The sequence below is a fragment of the Alternaria ventricosa genome (assembly GCF_023758065.1).
Source record: "Alternaria ventricosa strain BMP 2768 chromosome Unknown scaffold_5, whole genome shotgun sequence".
NCBI classification, from domain to species: Eukaryota; Fungi; Ascomycota; class Dothideomycetes; order Pleosporales; family Pleosporaceae; genus Alternaria; species Alternaria ventricosa.
Window position 1 is genome coordinate 495194 of NW_026055685.1, and position 17899 is coordinate 513092.

At 54.3% G+C, this 17899-nt stretch overlaps 6 protein-coding genes across 6 annotated transcripts; 5 read left to right on the forward strand and 1 right to left on the reverse strand.

The window, feature by feature from the left end:
• Positions 1–1830: 1830 nt before the first annotated feature.
• Positions 1831–5727, forward strand: J4E93_003538 (uncharacterized protein; the record flags this gene model as incomplete). The annotated part of the gene is made up of 6 exons (XM_049341474.1): positions 1831–1905; positions 1960–1990; positions 2092–2628; positions 2689–5346; positions 5395–5528; positions 5581–5727. 6 exons carry the CDS (start codon positions 1831–1833, stop codon positions 5725–5727), a joined length of 3582 nt encoding a protein of 1193 aa, XP_049200979.1.
• A 594-nt stretch (positions 5728–6321) lies between these two features.
• J4E93_003539 (uncharacterized protein) lies at positions 6322–7071 on the forward strand (the record flags this gene model as incomplete). The annotated part of the gene is made up of 4 exons (XM_049341475.1): positions 6322–6376; positions 6420–6426; positions 6577–6984; positions 7041–7071. 4 exons carry the CDS (start codon positions 6322–6324, stop codon positions 7069–7071), a joined length of 501 nt encoding a protein of 166 aa, XP_049200980.1.
• A 523-nt stretch (positions 7072–7594) lies between these two features.
• J4E93_003540 (uncharacterized protein) lies at positions 7595–8788 on the forward strand (the record flags this gene model as incomplete). The annotated part of the gene is made up of 3 exons (XM_049341476.1): positions 7595–7802; positions 7861–8230; positions 8305–8788. The coding sequence occupies 3 exons, from the start codon at positions 7595–7597 to the stop codon at positions 8786–8788; spliced, it is 1062 nt and encodes a 353-aa protein (XP_049200981.1).
• A 663-nt stretch (positions 8789–9451) lies between these two features.
• J4E93_003541 (uncharacterized protein) lies at positions 9452–11875 on the reverse strand (the record flags this gene model as incomplete). The annotated part of the gene is made up of 3 exons (XM_049341477.1): positions 9452–11011; positions 11065–11609; positions 11788–11875. The coding sequence occupies 3 exons, from the start codon at positions 11873–11875 to the stop codon at positions 9452–9454; spliced, it is 2193 nt and encodes a 730-aa protein (XP_049200982.1).
• A 445-nt stretch (positions 11876–12320) lies between these two features.
• Positions 12321–13472, forward strand: J4E93_003542 (uncharacterized protein; the record flags this gene model as incomplete). The annotated part of the gene is made up of 3 exons (XM_049341478.1): positions 12321–12623; positions 12676–12844; positions 12895–13472. The coding sequence occupies 3 exons, from the start codon at positions 12321–12323 to the stop codon at positions 13470–13472; spliced, it is 1050 nt and encodes a 349-aa protein (XP_049200983.1).
• A 654-nt stretch (positions 13473–14126) lies between these two features.
• J4E93_003543 (uncharacterized protein) lies at positions 14127–16610 on the forward strand (the record flags this gene model as incomplete). The annotated part of the gene is made up of 2 exons (XM_049341479.1): positions 14127–14312; positions 14532–16610. 2 exons carry the CDS (start codon positions 14127–14129, stop codon positions 16608–16610), a joined length of 2265 nt encoding a protein of 754 aa, XP_049200984.1.
• Between the last annotated feature and the right edge of the window lie 1289 nt (positions 16611–17899).

A 17899-nucleotide genomic window follows, 5' to 3' on the forward strand; every position in this document is an offset into this window, starting at 1 on the left:
CGAGGTAAGGCTGTTTGGGTGGCACGACGACATGTCAAACAGCTTTGGTGTTGCGACAGGCGTTGATGAGACAGATGTGCGGCAACTGTCTTCGGATGCGTGATACGTGGTACCTGGTGTTGTCTGGAAGTATGCCTCGTACGGGTAGAAGAGGCGTTGTTAATGGTCGAGCGCAAATCGCGGTTGGGCGCTGACTCTTGAGGCGGGCAGATCAGCAGGGTGGTTCGGATCGATGAAACGCGTCTGTGTGCGCCTCGTTATTCCCGTTTGTTTCAGGATCGTGGCAGAAGGATTCCGAGGGGAGCAAATGCCGATTGGTAAGTATTTTCCGACGTGTACAGGATGATGCAAAGTAGTTGGATACCTCGGCGATGTATGCACGCGAGGATCAAGGCTGAGTAGAAATGCTCAGGAGTCCAACGAACGGGATGTTGACGGCGTGGTTCCTGTGCAACATTGGTTCTGGTGAGCACAGGCGGTATGATAGGGCCTCGCTAGCGGCTGGACGTCGAGAGTGTTCGAAATAGAGACACGGGTGTTTTGCGGGGAATGAACGCGTCCTTCAATCTCTCGAGGGCGACCGCACTTTCCGATAGGATGGTGCGCTGACCCGGCATTGGACTCTGAAACAAGCGGATGATATTGTAAGCTGTGCGAATGTTTGTCTGGCTACAGATTGTTAATGTATTGGCAGGTCAAGAAAGCGGCCGCGTTCCTGCATGATCTAATGCTAGACATGTGTGCAGCGCAGATGACGGGCATGTGCTGATGGAGGCGCTTCAGGGGAAAGGGCTCAGATTGCGTCAGCTATTTTGAGGATTGGGAGGATCGAGGGATGAGTTCCAATTAGTGCGGGAGAAGCGATATTATTAATTGAGCTCGTGATGCGGGTGATGACCACGTCGCGTCTTGGAGGTGGTCAGAAAGACAGGAGGTTCAGAGCTATATGCGCCACGCGCAGTGTGTGCTGGGCTGAGGATTGGTACCAAAGAGACTACTTGAATCAAGAGACGATTCAAGAGTGCCGGCGTTTGCAAATGATAGCCCTAGGGTGGTCAGTTGTGCAGTGAACAGGCCGTTGTCAGAGGAAGGGGCCCTGGAGCGCACGATCTGCGATGGCGTGTGCTTGGCAGGGCCTCTGCAGACGTCGTAATAGCGCGGTGGAGCTGGAGTCGCAGCCCGGTCTCGAAAGCTGACCACCTTGGGCCTGCGCCGTGCGAGTGTTTGGAATTCCATGGTCGTGTTCCCATGTGCGGCACATGCTGGCAGCCGTGGTAGAGGCGCTTAGCAGGTCTATCAAAAGTGCAGCTCGGGGCCAGAGGACACGCGCAGAGGCTGGATTAGGCTTTCACTCTTTACATCCATCGCCCGTGGTCCCCTGGCCGTGGCCGCCGCATGGATTTGTCTGCCGCGTATCTTTCCAGACCCTGACCAGGCACTAGCCCGCCCATTGGCTCTGCACCTCCACACCACCACGACGCCGCTGCGAGGTGCGCCTGTCTCGTCGACCAACCTAACTGCCCTGGGCCCGAGTCGCGCACAGAAGCCGTTCGCCTGTGCACCGACGCCGCTGCTGGTCGTCGCCTTTGCTTTTGCGCCGTTGGCACCCACGCCCTCCTCTCGCCTTGCACTGTAGTCTGCGCTGTAGTCTGGTGCTAGCAACTTTGGGGATCGCCCAGACGACGAACCACTGAACACGCCCACGCCCTGCCAGCTGCCAATTGTCCCTCCGAGCACGACACGGCTCCGGCGCCGACTGCACGCCCGCCCTCGCGCTGCCCGCCAGCATTGCTACTGCTCCTTCACCGACACGCATATTTCTAGCCCGCCATGGAGAGCCCGACCGGCTACCCAGAGTCTCCGATCGACGACGAGGTCGTGTATCCGTGCAAGGGATGCGGAGAGGTATGAGCCGCTGCTACCACAACTTCCCCTCTGCAATCGCTCATAGCAGTCTAGATCCTCGAGGAAGGCAAGGCCTTCGAGCTCGGTATGCTTCCCCGCTGAGCCAGCACCACCACCACAATCGCGCCTTCCTCCCACCGCCCATGCCAACCACCTGCCGAGGATGTACATGCTAACATTGCCTAGCCGGAAACCGATGGCATATCGACTGCTTCCGCTGCAACACGTGCGGCACCCTCCTCGATTCGGATGCGAACCTGCTGCTGCTCGGCGACGGCTCCCTGATATGCAACAACTGTACATATAGCTGCAACCACTGCGGCAACAAGATCGAGGATCTCGCCATCTTGACCGGCGACCAGGCCTTCTGTGCCAACTGCTTCCGGTGTAGGAATTGCAAGCGCAAGATCGAGAACCTTCGCTATGCCCGCACCTCGCAGGGTATATTCTGCATGTCGTGTCATGAGTCGCTCATGGCTCGACGGCGCAAGAAATCCAAAAAGCCGCCCTCAGTGGCGCCCAAGGTGGACAAATCGCTGCCTGCTCTGCCTCCCCACGAGCAATCCCAGTCCACCTTCACCCCAGACCTGGATACGCCATCCGACATCTTCTCGGAGCCCACCACGACCGACGTATCCCCGAGACCTCCTCAGCCGCGCCGGGGTGATTCGTCGTCAAACTTCAGGCGCGATGCTTCACCAATTGGAGATGCTGCACGAAGGGGTATGGAATCCACATGGTCTACATCATGCTCACACATAGCTAACCTAGCCACAACTACAGACAATACCACACTTCCAGCAACAACATACAACAAGGACAGCGCGCGTTCAGAGCTGGTAGACAACGGCGACGACGGCATCCTCCTCCCCTTCGCTCTCGATCCCAACCCTGCGCCCGGCCCATCACCGCTCGGCCGACCCATCAGCAGGTTCAATGACCGAACACTGGGAGCCAAACCGACCGGAAGCGGTGACAGCAAGAGCGGGCGCGATTACTTTAGTAGGCCCACTGGCGACCATCGCGAGAAGCTGAAGGAGAACGGGTCTCGAGAAGCCTCCAAAGAGAGACGCCAGACGCAAACACAGAGCCCGCACATTGCCTTCCAGGAGAAAGGAAGGCAGCCTTCGGACACACTGGTCGAGACACTTAGGAAGAAGAAGGACACATCCAGCGAATCTCCTGCCGCTGAGCCTCGGTCGAGGAGTCAGCACGCTTCTCCCGCCCCTTCAGGTCCAGAACCCTTCAAGTTACAGGATGTACCCAAGAACAAGAAGGCGGAGGCCAAACGCAAGGACTCCGACGAGACGCCATCACCGCAACCGCAGCAACAGCAGCAGCAGTCTTCTTCCAAGAACGACATCATGTCTGCGCGGCTGAGTCGTCCTCTCATCGAGCCAACCTTCACTAGCTCACCACCACTTGGCTCCCAAGATTCACCTCAAACCTCAGAATCGTCGTTCGGCTCCAATCTTCCACTAGAACGACCTGCGCGTGGTGATTCGCTCAAGGCTTCGACTCTGAAGCCTTCAGCTCCAATCTCACGAAACGAGAGGGCCCCATCACCCACCACACCGACTTTAAGCCATCCAGAGCGCACATCATCCACCAACACAGCCAGCGCGAATCTCAACGCCGGACTTGGCATACTCAGTCCTTCGGATTCGCCAGCCTCCAAAACTCCATCAGACCCTCCAGTTCTCCCCGCACGTTCAGGTGGACGGCCAGCCCCGCCCTCGACCGACACTTTCACATCTCCACGCGCACCCCCGCAACCACCTGCCATTCAGCAACACAAGACGAGCGATTCCATCAGCAGTGCCCAGAGCGAAGCATCTCGAGATGCATATGGAGCTGGTGGCCTTCCTCGATACAGCGCTCAGGGCGATTTCTCCATGGATGAGGATTTCGCGCGTTTGCTTGGAAGTCAGGATGGAAGAGACGAAAAAGACAACGGGGTTTTCAGGAGAGTTTCGAACGCTGTGTCCAAGCATGGGCGCAGTTTCAGTGATCGTGGTTCAGTCACATCACGAGGTCACAAGAAATGGCCTACGAATGGCTCCATCGACATTAGCAGCCCGACAGTTGCCTCGCCCGACACTAAAGAGGAAGGCGTCAACTTGCGCAACGAGCTGCGCCGCGCCCAGCAGCGGATCGCTGAGCTGGAGGCCGAGAAGAATGGCCTACAAGAATCGATGCATAGTGCGGCCGACATCAGACAGGCAAACACGGTTCTGCGAGAGAAGCGAAACACCATGGCTGTCTTGGATACGCAACGTGAGATGGTGATTCGCGAGCTTGAAATCATGACTGAACACCTCAAGCACGCTAAGAGCGGTCAGGGCAACGTTGAAATCGGTCAACTCAAGTCAGACATTCTCAAAGACTTTGCAAACTCGTTGCAGAAGCTCAAAGACAATTTGGGAAATCAAATAGAGGACCTGATCACGAAGAGATCGGAGTTGACGGAGGAGATCTCGAACCTCATTCAGATGAAAGACAAGGGTTTCCAAGAGTACGAATCGCTCACGGCCGCTAACACTAGACTTTCCGCCATGAACAGGGACCTGGTAGATAACATCCAGACCAACCTCAAGAACAACAAGAAGAGTGGACAGAACCTTGATGTTGCTGCCAATGGTCTTGGCATATACAACGCGCAGCACAAGGGCGGCAAGTCCGAAGTATCCGTGGATGCACCAGCGATACCGCATGATCACTCCTATGCCAATCTCGATGACGGCGAGGCGACCGTCGCGCAGCCGCAAGTCGTCAACATCAGGAAGACCGGTAAACCCACCAAATTCTCTACCTGGAAGAAGGGCGGACAAGCCATTACGAAGAACGTCACCAAGGGCTTCAAGGGAGCATTCGGTTCAGAGCAGAAGCAGGAGGACTACAACGTCAAGGTCATTGGCACTCCTTACGGCTCCGTGCACTCCGGGCCTGACATTGCAGCCATGTCCATGTCGAGCTCCATCAAAAGCCGGGATACCATGGACCAAGGGACCCCGCGAGGCTGGTTCGGTGGAAAGCCTGGCAACGTTAGACCAGGCGGCCCGCCGCAAGGCTTTAGGCCCATGCAGAACATCAACAACAGCACCACTAATCTGGCTGCCGCCGACGCCAGTACAGTGCTCTTCGGGTCTGACCTGACAGCACGATGCGAATTCGAACGGCAGATGATTCCACGCATCGTCAGCAGATGTATCGAAGAGGTTGAGCTTCGCGGCATGGATGTGGAAGGTATCTACCGTAAAAGCGGCGGTACCTCTCAGGTGAACCAAGTGCGCAGTGGCTTCGAGACGGACACCGAACACGACATCTCGGATCCAGATCTCGACATTCACTCCGTCACTTCTGCGCTGAAGAACTATTTCCGCAGGCTCCCTGTGCCGCTGATCACATACGATGTCTATGATCAGTTCCTTGAAGCTGGCCGTAAGTTCGTACCATCCGACGACAGATCAAGTGCTAATGATTGTACAGAACTGGAAGAGCCGACTGCTCAGTCTAGAGCTTTGTCTGCCGCTGTGAACGAAATTCCCAAAGCTCATCGTGATACCTTGCAATTCCTCGTGTTCCATCTGTCGCGGGTCATACAGCACGCCAGTGACAATTTGGTACGTCCACACGATAGATGTTTAACGTATACCATGACTAATATGTGAACAGATGACACCACTCAATGTTGCCGTCGTTTTTGCGCCAACTATCATGCGGCCTATGGACATCCAGCGCGAACTTACCGACGTACAACAGCAGCGTGTCGCCGTGCAAGCGCTTCTGGAAAACTACAAAACAGTATTCGGTGATGAATAAAGTGAGCGCAACGCTCACAAAAACTCACAAGGGCAATCGAAGGCGCCCAAAACTTCTGTTATATCGTTTCCATTTTTCAACATGTGTATCTACAGCGGGCGTTGCGGGCCCGATCTCCAAGAGCTTGTTTGTCCTTGTCTTCGTGTATCATACGAATCTGCATACAGTTTTGGATCCTATCTGTATCGAGGTCCGTGAGGCATGTATCGATGGCTACGATGAGTTTGTGTTTATACCCTTGGGGCTTTTCTGCTTGACCATCTAAGCGAAGTCGGCGATATATAATGAATTGTTGAGACTGTTGTTCTTGTATGCATCCGGTCCAGATCATTCACATGTTGCGATGCTCCACATAGATGTGCTGTTCCTGTGCTTGGCGCTTTCGCTACGTCGCCGCTAACGCGCTCAGGATGACGTCGGTCACCGCCCACTAAGCGAACAGGCATGTGAGGGAGCCTGTTTCCGGTCTCACACGATCGCCCATTGACTTCGCAGCTTCCCGGTACCCATCGACTGATCTGCAAACCTCACATCAACCCTTGCGACAGCACTTTTTTCACTTCTCTATCCAACCACCACTACCCCTCATACATCATGTCTTACGCAGAGATGGCCGCCAAGGGCCCCAAGCAGAGCCCCGAGGAGGTGAGTTATTGAAGAGCGCTTGTAATCTGTGTCAATGCTAACTTGAGGACAGGCGTAAGTCACCCCGTTCGTTTGGATGGAGTTTACCCCTCCGACGTCACCTTTGACGATGTATCGCGGCACGCCGACTGCATCTTCATCAAAATACGAGCACTGCGCTCTGAGACATGAAATTGTATGAGCTTTTCTGACGTGGCATTGCAGTCGCGCCCCCACCCAACCTGAGATCGAGCACGCTTCCGACGACAGCGTGCACTCCCTTGTCGACGTAGACAGCCCGCACATCTCCTCGGTCCCCTCGGACTACGAGTCGCAGTCCGTCAAGACCGACACGCAAGCCGAGCGCATGGAGCGTGAAGAGGAAATCAAGGAAGAGGCCAAGCACATCAAGGACCGCGCTGCAGCAAAGAAAGAGGCAGCCAAGGACAAGATGAAGAAGAACGCCGACAACCCGGTCGTGCTGAGCAACGCAGTTGGTCTTGCCGTTGTTGGTGGCATCGTTGGGTTTGGCGCATACAGGCAGTATGCCCGCGGCGAGCTGACCGGCAAGGTCGTCGCGGCCTGGGCTGCTGTCATTGGACTGTTCGGCGTTGGCGACTACTACGTCAGCCAGTATGTTGTCCCAGCAGGAAGTGCTCTGATGGAACGTGTGCTAACATTCGCAACAGGTACTTCTTCAAGCGCAACCCCCCGAAATAGACGTGCTGTCTAATCGCTTTGTTCAAATTTGCACTCCACTTCGATAGCACCTCGTACGACAGAATCATGCTGAAATCTTGATCATCTGAACAGTGCCGGTTTGGCTATGTTGTCTTTTGCTTTTCCGCGGTACCATATAGCAAGCAAGGGGTTCTCTACTCGGTTCCGGTCTTGAGGCGAGATGCTTTTATGAGTCCACTTCTGTATATATGAGGTCAACGTTCAATATACCCGTTCAAACACAATCTTGACTTTACCAAAGTGAAACAGGTTACGCATGCAATGCTTGAACGATTTTGCGATGGCGTCCTGATTACCATATCGGATATACTTGAGACGATGCCCAGAATTCTCGGAAGTTCCACCACGTGATCCGAGATCTCCAGCCACGCAGATCCCTGCTCCTTCCGCTTAGAAATGCAGGTCCCATAACTTTTACGTAGTGACGACACTTCCGTGTACCGTTGACATCCGCCACGTCTCTCTCTTTGCATCTCTTTCCTGTTTCACATCTTTTAGCATCATGTTCCGTGCAGCCCCACGGTTAATTGCGCGTCCAGCGCTGCGAGCCGCGCCACTACGGTCTGTCGCGCCGGCCAGGCGGTACTTGAGCACCGCACCACCATCACAAAAGTCGAGAAGTTTCAAGAGCTTGGTTGCTAGGCTGGGTGTTGCCGGAGCAATAATATACTATTACAACACCACGGATGTTTTCGCAGAGGAGCCAAGACGTATGTTCAGACGCCAATGGACGGACGAATTGAACCACAGTAGCTGATCCTGCCTCAGAACTTGTCCAACCCCTCCCGGAAACCGAAGTTGAATCCGAGCACCTCCCGACCATCGAATCCATCTCCGAAGAGCGCAAGCGACGACAAGCAGTACAGGCACAACTAGAGGCTCAGAAGCAAAAAGAGGCTGAGCGCGCACAACAGAATGCGAAGCCTGCAGAGGATGGCCAGGGCGGCATAGAAGGACTCGAGGAAGAGGCAGATCAACAGGGCGCATTCAACCCGGAAACAGGCGAGATCAATTGGGATTGCCCATGTCTGGGCGGCATGGCCCATGGCCCTTGTGGTGAGCAGTTCAAGGCGGCGTTCAGCTGCTTCGTGTACTCCACTGAGGAGCCCAAGGGCATGGACTGCATCGACAAGTTCAAGTACGTTTACATCACAGTAGAGCCGCAACAGGCCTGCGAAGTTTGCAATTGAGCAAGTAGCTAACTCGACGCAGGGACATGCAAAACTGTTTCCGCGAATACCCCGAAGTCTACGGCTCAGAGCTCGACTCCGATGCCGATGACGAAGACGATATGACCGCCTCGCCCGAAACCCCATCCAGCCCCTCCAGCGCGCAACAAGACTCCTCATTACAACCCTCCACCAACGACCACGCCGCCTCAGCCAAGGGAAAGTTCTCTGGTGAACGCAACTCGAAACCTCACACACCAGAAAACAGCCTAGTCCCCGAAGAATACAAGCCAAACGCCAAACACAACCCGGTCAACGACGCAAGGGGAGATATGAGCAGCTTGGATAGCGAGAAGGAGAAGGAGAAGAGCAAGCAGAAGCCAAAGGGCGACAGCGATACCGAGAGGGCGAACAAGGCGCGGGCGCAGGTTAAGAGCCAGGAGCCTGTTAGCGAGAGCGAGAGTATGGTGCCCAAGGCTAGTCATGATGCTAGTGAGAAAGGAACAGGGAAGCTGGAGAGGAAGTAGAGGGGTTGTGAGAGATGTGTGATGAAGGCGGGACGTGTGGAGATATGACGGTATTGTATTATATAGTTACGTGTACAGCATGTTTGAAGAACCAAGGGGGGCATTTAGACAATGGTGTTCAACGCTTCTCTGCTACTGACGAAAATCATGTACAGTATATATAGTTTCAACAAAACATTCCTGCAAAATTCACATCTAAGAACGTTCTGCTGAGATATCAGGCGACGTTCACATCAAAGATTCTGGCTCTAAGAAATGGGATTGCAATCGTTCTCAATAATAGAAACTACTTGTACAGCAGGCACTCCAGCCTACTAGAAAAGAAAACTTGAACACATCGGGCCATTGTAGCATAATCTTAGTTCCGAATAGCGTAGGTACCAACTCATTGTACGCCAGAAAACACCCCTTTGAGACCAACAACCACGTATCCCCTAATCCAATTCAGCGCATCATGCTATCCTGACGTTTGTGGTCTTCACCGTGTCCGTTGTGAGGCTTACAATCGACACGTGAGTTACACTGTCCCAGGTCCTCACTACCAATGGCACTTTCCTGTTCCTCCTTTGTTCCAATGCGATAGTAAGGAAGCGTCTCATACGCACACCCAGGTCTCAATTCGGAGGACCACGTCTTAAACACGTCGCGCGCGCTAAGATGTCTCTAAATCTCTACTTTGCTGTAGCCCTCTGCGCCCTCGGCAAGGGGCTGGGCGACACCAGCATCGACGCTGTCGCGCTTGACGCCCATGCTGTCCTCGCCCTTGCCTACGCCGAACATGCGCATAGCTTCTGTGAGCGCCTGAACGGCGTCTTCGTTGCTCATGCTGCCGGGGAGACCCTGACCACCCATGGAGCTGCTGATGCGCTTGGTAGCGTCTTCGAGTGCGCGGACTCTCCTCTGGAAGTTGAGACGGTCCATAAAGAGCTGCTGGCGGCGGCGTTGCAGATCGCGGCGCTCGGCGGAGAGGAGCTTCTCGAAGTCGTTGAAGTGAGCGAGCTTGAGCTGGAGCTTTTGGAGTTGGAGGTTTACGGCGCCGGAGACGAGACGGGTGATGTGGCGTTCTTCGTGCGAGGCTAGTGCTGAAGAACGGGCGGCGGAAAGGGCGAAGGGAAGGGTGGCTAGAGGGTTGGGGTTGGAAGACGAGTCGGATTCCCGTGTGGCTACGGCGGTGGACTCGGCAGAGGGGTCGACGTCCATAGCGTCGCCGCCTTCTGGCTTCATGTCTGAGGCGGTTGCTGCGGGTGTGGACTGTTCGCCTTCCTTCTCTTTGCCCTTCTCTGACGGTGCGGTCGGGGCTTTGTTGATCTTCTCTTGAAGGATGCGCTTCATCTCGCCGACACTGCGCCCTGACGCTACCGCCGCCTCTGTGACGTTTGCAGGAGCAAGACCAGCAAGGAAGCTGACGACGCTGAGAATCGGGTTGTCGGCGTGGTGGATGGGTACACGGCCTTCGCTGAGGTACTCCAGATCACGCAAGAACTTGGTTGAAGGAGCTGCCGATTGTGACTCTGGTAGATCCGCCTCGATGTACTTGTCCTCAATCTCGAGCTGCAGGAACTTCATCACGCACTGCTCGCGTGTCTTCGTCTGGACGTGGTCGGCGACACGGTTCCAGTCATCGTCAAACTCCTCTAAGCCCTCGAGTAGCAAAAGAGTCTCCTCTTCCGTCCACTTCTCTTCAGTCTCCGCGGCTGCTGAGTTCTCCGGGTTGGAGATCTTTGTGAAGTCGGCCGAGGATGTGCCTTGTGGAAAGTTACCCTCCACGAAACATCTGGGGCAAAGGTCGCGCTTCAAGCCACCAGCAGCCTTGATCTGGCCAGTCTGCTCGGAAGGTTTCGTTTCATGGAAATGTACACGGGTACATTCGACACCGCAACTGAAGCAGTTGATGACCTTGGTTGGCTCCTTCGCGGCGGCTTCGAGATCCTTGACGTCTACCGAGCCGTTGGCGGCACCTTCACCGTTGGCAGCTTTTGGCTCCACGGATGCTTCTTTGCCATTGGCCTCGTAGATGTTTCGTCCAGCCAAAGATTTGGTCTCGCTCTTCGCAGTCGGTTGCTGGCTCGCAGCACGGTCGGTGGCTGTGAGCTGCTTTCCGTCCGTAACTTTTGAGCCTGGTCCTGGTTGGAAAGGTTGCAGTCCGCGGGGGGTATCGACTGTGACACGGAAATGGCCGGTGAATGGAGGACCAATGTTCGATGGGCGTTCTTGAGGGTCGACCTGGTTGATATGTTAATCACGACTCAATGTAATCATATAGCGGCAAGATTTACTTGGTAGTTGATCAATCCCCACTGCTCGAGGAAAGCATGCACACGCATGATAGCACAGACATCTCCTGCAAGATTCCTTCGGCATGCGGTAACTGTGAGGTACTCGGATGGGTTCAGGCGGTATGTGTTGATCATGAAATCGCGATAATCGCGGTAGACGGCCGGTGTCTTGCTGCGATTGCGACCGTTGAAGAATTCGGGTAGGGCTTTGCGCTCGCGGTAGTCGATGTAGCGCATGTCGAACCAGGTTGCGTAGCTCGGGATGATGGTCGCATATGTTTGAGTAACAAAGTGTGAACGCGCTGCTGACTGCAAATCGGCTTTTGCTTGCGCCTCTGGGTCAGCAGCTTCACCACCCTCGCCGTTCTCCTTTTTCGCATCGTCGACGCCGCCCATCTCTTCGTCATCCTGGCCATCGGCGTCTTCCGCTTCTGGTCTTGGGCCATCGGGTGCGTCTAGAGGGTTATCTGATGCAGCTGTGGGCGTGGCAGTAGCAGGATCGTTGGAAGACTCCTTGCCGGGTGCGTCTTCGAGCATGCTGGTATCTACGGAACTTAGCGGACTATCGACTTGGAGGGTTTTCCGTGTTGGTGATGGAAACATGCGATCCAAGTCGGCAAGATCCAGTGCACCCAGGAGCTCGTCGTCATGGAATAGGTCGTCCATGGTGTTGACGCGACTGGCGGTGGGTATGGTGATGATTGGAATCAGGATGCGACCTACCTTGATCAAGCGCATTGGTGTCTGTGGCACCTTCTCCAGCGAGACTTGTGTCCTGCGCAGTTGCGCTTGCTGTCGCGTCGTCGGCCATGGCTCGGGGAGTGTTGTGCGATGCGACGGAGCTGGAAGGCGCTATGCGGCAATGCAAAGGGGAAGTCGCGGGCGCGAGTACTCGGAGCGATTGCGCGATCGCAACGTGTCTTTTTCAACGTGCTGCCGCGTGGTCGTTGCTGAATGAGGGTGGGGATGGGGGGCTGCGATGGGTGGGTTGGAGTCGCGTCTGAAGTTCGCGATGCTCTCGAACGCCTAAGCAAAAAGAGCACTAAGGAGCATGGAGTAGTCTCACGTGATCAGCCTGCAGCCCCGAGCGATGCAGATGCAAGGCTAGTGCCGGATAACTGACCTGGCCAAACCGAGGTCATAGTTCTCCGCGCCGTTGGGTTGCTTTCACTACTGCTCGACGAGGCGTTCTACACCACCTTGTTGAATTTTGCGTGTCTGTATTTCCCAGAGGCATCGCACTGTTCCCGCCCACCATGTTCTCCGCCGCTCGTCATTCTGCCCTCCGCACAGCTCGCACACGGCTTCGGCAGTCGCAACCCACGGCCGTACCCCAATACTCCGCCTTCGCACGGTTAGCGTCGACGTTTGCCATTCTCGAGCAGAAGGAAGGAAAGATCGTATCACAGTCATTGGCCGCCATCACAGCAGGGACAAAGCTTGGAGGCTCAATAACAGCCTTCATTGCTGGAAGTGGGGTCAAGTCGGCCGCAGATGAGGCAGCCAAGTCAAAGGGCGTAGAGAAGGTCATCTACGTCGAAAATGGAGCATACGACAGGGTCAGTAGTCCAAAGGGATATGGAACGACACGCGGCTGACAACATCTTGCAGTGTCTCCCCGAGAACTACGCGCCACTCCTGGTTGAGAACATCAAGAAGGGTGGATACACACATGTCGTTGCCGGGCACTCAGCGTTCGGAAAGAACATAATGCCGCGTGTCTCAGCACTTCTGGACACACAGCAAATATCAGACATTACCGGCATTGAGAGCGAGGACAGTGAGTGGGCACCGTCTGAAGTATGCGAGGGGTTGCTGACCAGACTACAGCATTCGTTCGCCCAATCTACGCCGGTAACGCCATCATGACCGTCCAATCGTCCGACAGCACCAAAGTCATCACCGTTCGAGGCACCGCATTCCCCGCGCCTGAGACCGAAGGCGGAAACGCGACAGTAGAGGAGGGTGTCGACCCCAAGGCCGAATGCTCAACAGAGTGGATATCTGAGGACCTCCAGAAGTCCGACCGTCCTGATCTCGGCTCTGCAGAGAAGGTCGTCTCCGGAGGCCGTGGTCTGAAATCAAAGGAGGAGTTTGACAAGCTCATGCTACCGCTAGCAGACGCGCTCGGTGCCGCCATCGGTGCATCAAGAGCAGCAGTCGACAGTGGCTTTGCCGACAACAGCTTGCAAGTGGGCCAGACTGGAAAGAACGTTGCGCCGCAATTATACCTGTGTGCTGGTATCTCTGGTGCTATTCAGCATCTGGCTGGTATGAAGGACAGCAAGGTCATTGCAGCCATCAACAAAGATGCCGAGGCACCCATCTTCCAGGTCGCGGATGTTGGTCTTGTTGGAGATCTATTCGAAAAGGTCCCAGAATTGACCGAGAAGCTCAAGTCGCAATAAGCATTGAGCGCATTGATACCTGTTGTATATAGTTTGAACAATATATCGACCAAACAAGGAACACAACTGCCACGAAGTCAACTACCAGGAGACATCCCGGTACTTTCTCAAGATCATCAAAAATCGCGGCATAAAGCACACAAGCACATCCTGTGCTTTTCAAAGAACCTCTAACTGCACGTGAAGTATTAACCTTTTGATCTCCAAGTAACCCCGGCATTCGCAGCTTGGCGTGCGTCAACGGCTGATCGACGCCAGCACCCACCATTCGTCTCCACTACGCCGCGATAGCCGAGTCATCGAATCTGGCAATCTTGCTAGAGACCTGCTAAAACGCGCGGCCATGAACTCGCTGTTGAAGGCGGCCTCTGAGTTCCGGGTTCTGTATTTTCTTCCGTGTCTCCTCTCAACTGTAGACGCGTTCACATTCCCAGCGCCACCGCTTCCGCTCTAGCGCCAGTTTCTCAGCAACTAGTCACACGCGTATATCCGTGCCCGACATATTGATCGCCGTTTCGCACCTTCTCGAGTTTTGCAGTAGAGAACGAGCCTGAGGATCCTTCTCGTTCTGAACTATTATTATCATTTCTGGGTTTACCGAAGGCCCATCTCACTGTCTGGGGTTACGATGTCTGATGCCGGATCGCTCCGATAATGGCGCGTGAACATGAAGAACCGGGGCAGCCGAGCACGTCGGAACGATATGACGCCCAGGACGAAGAAGAGCAAAGAAAAGAGCAGTTGACACGGAAAGACAGTAAGAAGGAGAGATGGTGCAATGTCTGGAAGAAATGGGAGGGACAGGATAGCGATTGGTGGTTCGCGAGCACTGGGATACCCGTAAGTGATGACGAGCACTGGGTCGTTACAAGAGCACCTTATACAAGAGAAAAACTAAACAGGCCTGCGGACTACATTAAGACAAGACTTGCAAAGTGGGTGGCTCAACGTCAACGTTGGCTCCAGGGTGTTTAGTCTTTTCCTGGGTTGGCGTGAGAGGTTGAGACGGCTCTCAGATCCCGAAGCTACTCGATGGATCAGATGCTAACATTGATCCAGCTACTCGCCGCAACTCTCGGCCCACTAGCCAATGTGAGCTCAATAGCCGCACTCGTAACTCCCTGGAGACAGCAAAACATCATCAACGGCGAACGAATCTCGGACTTCAAAGGCGTACCTTTCGGCGACCCGAGATGGTGCTACTGGATCAACGTAGCATCACTGATCTGCGGCTTCCTCGGCAATCTTTTCCTTCTCCTGAACTTTACGCAAAGGATCCGTTACATAATCGCCCTACCCGTCACTGTGGTTTTGTGGTATCTTTCATCTGTTTTCCTCATAGCGATAACGATATGCATGAACACTTACGAACCACCCATCCGTCCGGAACAAGGATACACACAAGGCTTTTGGTACGCGATTGCGGCTGCGGCGTTTTACACCATCTGTTCTATGCTTCTCATGGTCAACATGCTGGGCTTCTTTCTTGGCCACTACCCCGAAAATTTCGCTTTGAGCGACAGTCAAAGGACACTTATCTTACAGACCATGGCCTTTTTCATCTGGTTGGGCAGTGGCGCCGCTGTCTTTGCGAAACTCGAGCAAGATGCTGGAGAAGATAGTTGGAGGTTTGCCGATGCCTTGTACTTTTGCGACGTTACTATCCTAACCGTTGGATTTGGCGACCTAGTGCCTACGACCGATGTTACTAGGGGTATTGTCTTCCCGTACTCTGTAGGCGGAACGATTACGCTAGCGCTCATCGTCTCCTCGCTTTACACGGCAGTTCGCGAGCTCGGCGACGAGAAGATTGTTCAGAAGCATGTCGATCGCATGCGCGAGCGCGTCGCAGAACGTACAGTTACTAACTCGTTTGACCTCCGTCACCGGGAACGAGAAGCCCACCATCTGGTTCGGAAACGCAAACTTGGCATTCCAAAGATATCAGGACCTAGTCAACCACGGCCCTTCAGAACGCCCATGGGCGAGTCAGTTCAGCACACATCTACTATGCAGGGTGTCGCTGATGCCCTACATATCGGATCCTCTAAGCCCAAGATCATGTTGTTGAAAGAAGAGAAAGATCGCTTCGAAGCTATGCGCAAGATCCAAGCCGACTCGAAGAAGTTCAAGCAGTGGATGGCGCTCTTCTGGTCCATCACTACTTTCTCGATCCTTTGGTGTGTGGGCGCAGTTGTCTTCTGGATCACCGAACAAGAAACACAGCACTTAACGTACTTCCAATCGCTTTACTTCTGTTATGTTAGTCTACTAACAATCGGCTACGGTGATCTGGCACCAAGGTCCAACTCCGGGCGTTGTTTCTTCGTCATTTGGAGCTTGATCGCCGTCCCGACCATGACAATCCTGGTCTCAGACCTAGGCGACACTGTCGTTGCCAACTTCAAGAAATGGAGTGACGAGCTTGCGGACTTCACGGTACTGCCCAAGGCAGGTATCTGGCGTTCTTTTCTCGACAAGCACCCTTGGCTGCTGCGATGGCTACAGCGATGGACAGATCAGCGAGCTAGAAAGAAGCGATTGACAAGGGGTTTCGACATCTCCGATCCACGATCTGACGATGGCATCGTAGATCCTTCAGACCCGCAAGACAGAGAGAGTAATTTTAACGACCCGGAAGATCGCGAAGCAGCAACCGATATAGAACTGACTCTCCACCCCACCGTCCCAGCCCTCGCCGCCGAAGCCGAAGCCGACATCACTAGCCCTCCCTCCCAGGCTTCGCTGACCCGCCGCCTCGCCCTTTCTATCCAAAAAGTATCTCTCGACCTCAAGACCGACGACAAGCGCTACACATACGAAGAATGGGTCGAATTTACACGGCTCATCCGCCTGACAAGTCCAGAGCGTCTGGACCGCAATGTAGACAACGATAACATGGTTTCCGAAGATGAGAACGAAGAGGGATTGGTGAATTGGGATTGGATCGGAGACGATAGTCCCATGGTGTCTGGTATTAGTGAGAGCGAGTGGCTTATGAAACGGCTGCTTGAGAGTCTCGTTAGGCTGGAGAAGAGGAAGGAGGGTGCGAGGCGGAGGTCTGATGTTGAGGCTTTGAGGGCGATGGAGTGTGGGAGGAGTGTGCGGAGTCGGCAGGATAGCATTGGGGGTCAGTAGGTATGGTACACTTAATTCATTATTATCATCTTGAGTACCACTTCCCCTGGCTTTATCAAGGCGTCTGTAAGCAAAAACCCTCCCCTGGATCAAGCCTACCGAAGAATTCCCCATGAACACATTGAATATGCATGTCCAAGCTCTCCAGTCTACTACCATACCCCGTCTCAAAAGCCTCCTTCACACACCCAGCGGGGAATTTCACGATCTGGCAATGATGCTCCGCGTATCCACCTTCCACGTACCCACCCAGCATTTTTACAGCCATGCTGTGGCTTAAGATCGCATCTGCTCGTCTTCCTATCTACGATGTCTGAACTTGCACTACGGATCAGTCTGCTTGTTCAAAGTTTCTACTAACCCCAGGAATTGCTCGATAAGCATGTGCAGTCACGTTCGTGAGCGCACTTCCAAGCTCAGGATATCGTACCTTCCTGGGGCTCCCTGACCTTAGGCAGCAACGTTTCGTCACCCTGTCATCCTTGCAGCCATCCTTAGCACATGTCTTGGCCATGGTTATTTCCGAATTCGGTATGCTCGCGCATTCTGACTGGTCCGCTCGCAAAATCACGTGCACGATGGGTGATAAATACCTACCTAGGTAGGTAGGTATCAATGCCAGCTACGAGGCCGCCAGAAAAGCAGATCGATGAGCATCCCGGTCGCCTGCAATTGCGATGAGTGCGTCTGCTGTCATCCTAAAAAGTTCAGGGGAAGTCTACAGGCTTGTCTGTGAACGGGCAATGGTTGTGCGGAAGGTAGAGGCTTCCAAGGTTGATGAGTGCCGGTCGATGGGTGGGGTCGGACTTTCAGGCACCGACGTCCGTTCACTCACTCTCTCACCCAGGAGAACCTGGACAACACCAACATTCTAGGAAACTTCAACGTTTGCGCGCTCGATCAATTATTGTTGCGAAGAGCATTTGCATGGCTGTGCCCAGCAGCCGACATGACTTATTCGCACTGGCCTTGGGTCCAGACGTCGAGTCACAACAGACGCGCGTTGACCCATGCGTCTCGCAGGAAGTCGCTCGATTGGGAAGGATGATGGTGAAGCGAGATGTCGCGCGGTTAGCGCCTTCCCTGGCTGAGTTTCGTACTTCGTACAGCACTTGGCGCGCGACGAACATTGGCCCCGGTGCAAGCGATTGTTATAAGCTTGTTATAAGCTACACTCTCACTCCGACTTTTGACGGTGTGCGTGTCAAATCGGAACGCGGATACGGCTTGGTCCGGTGTACACAAGAATACGATCTATACGGCATTCACATCACCAGGCATCAACTTTC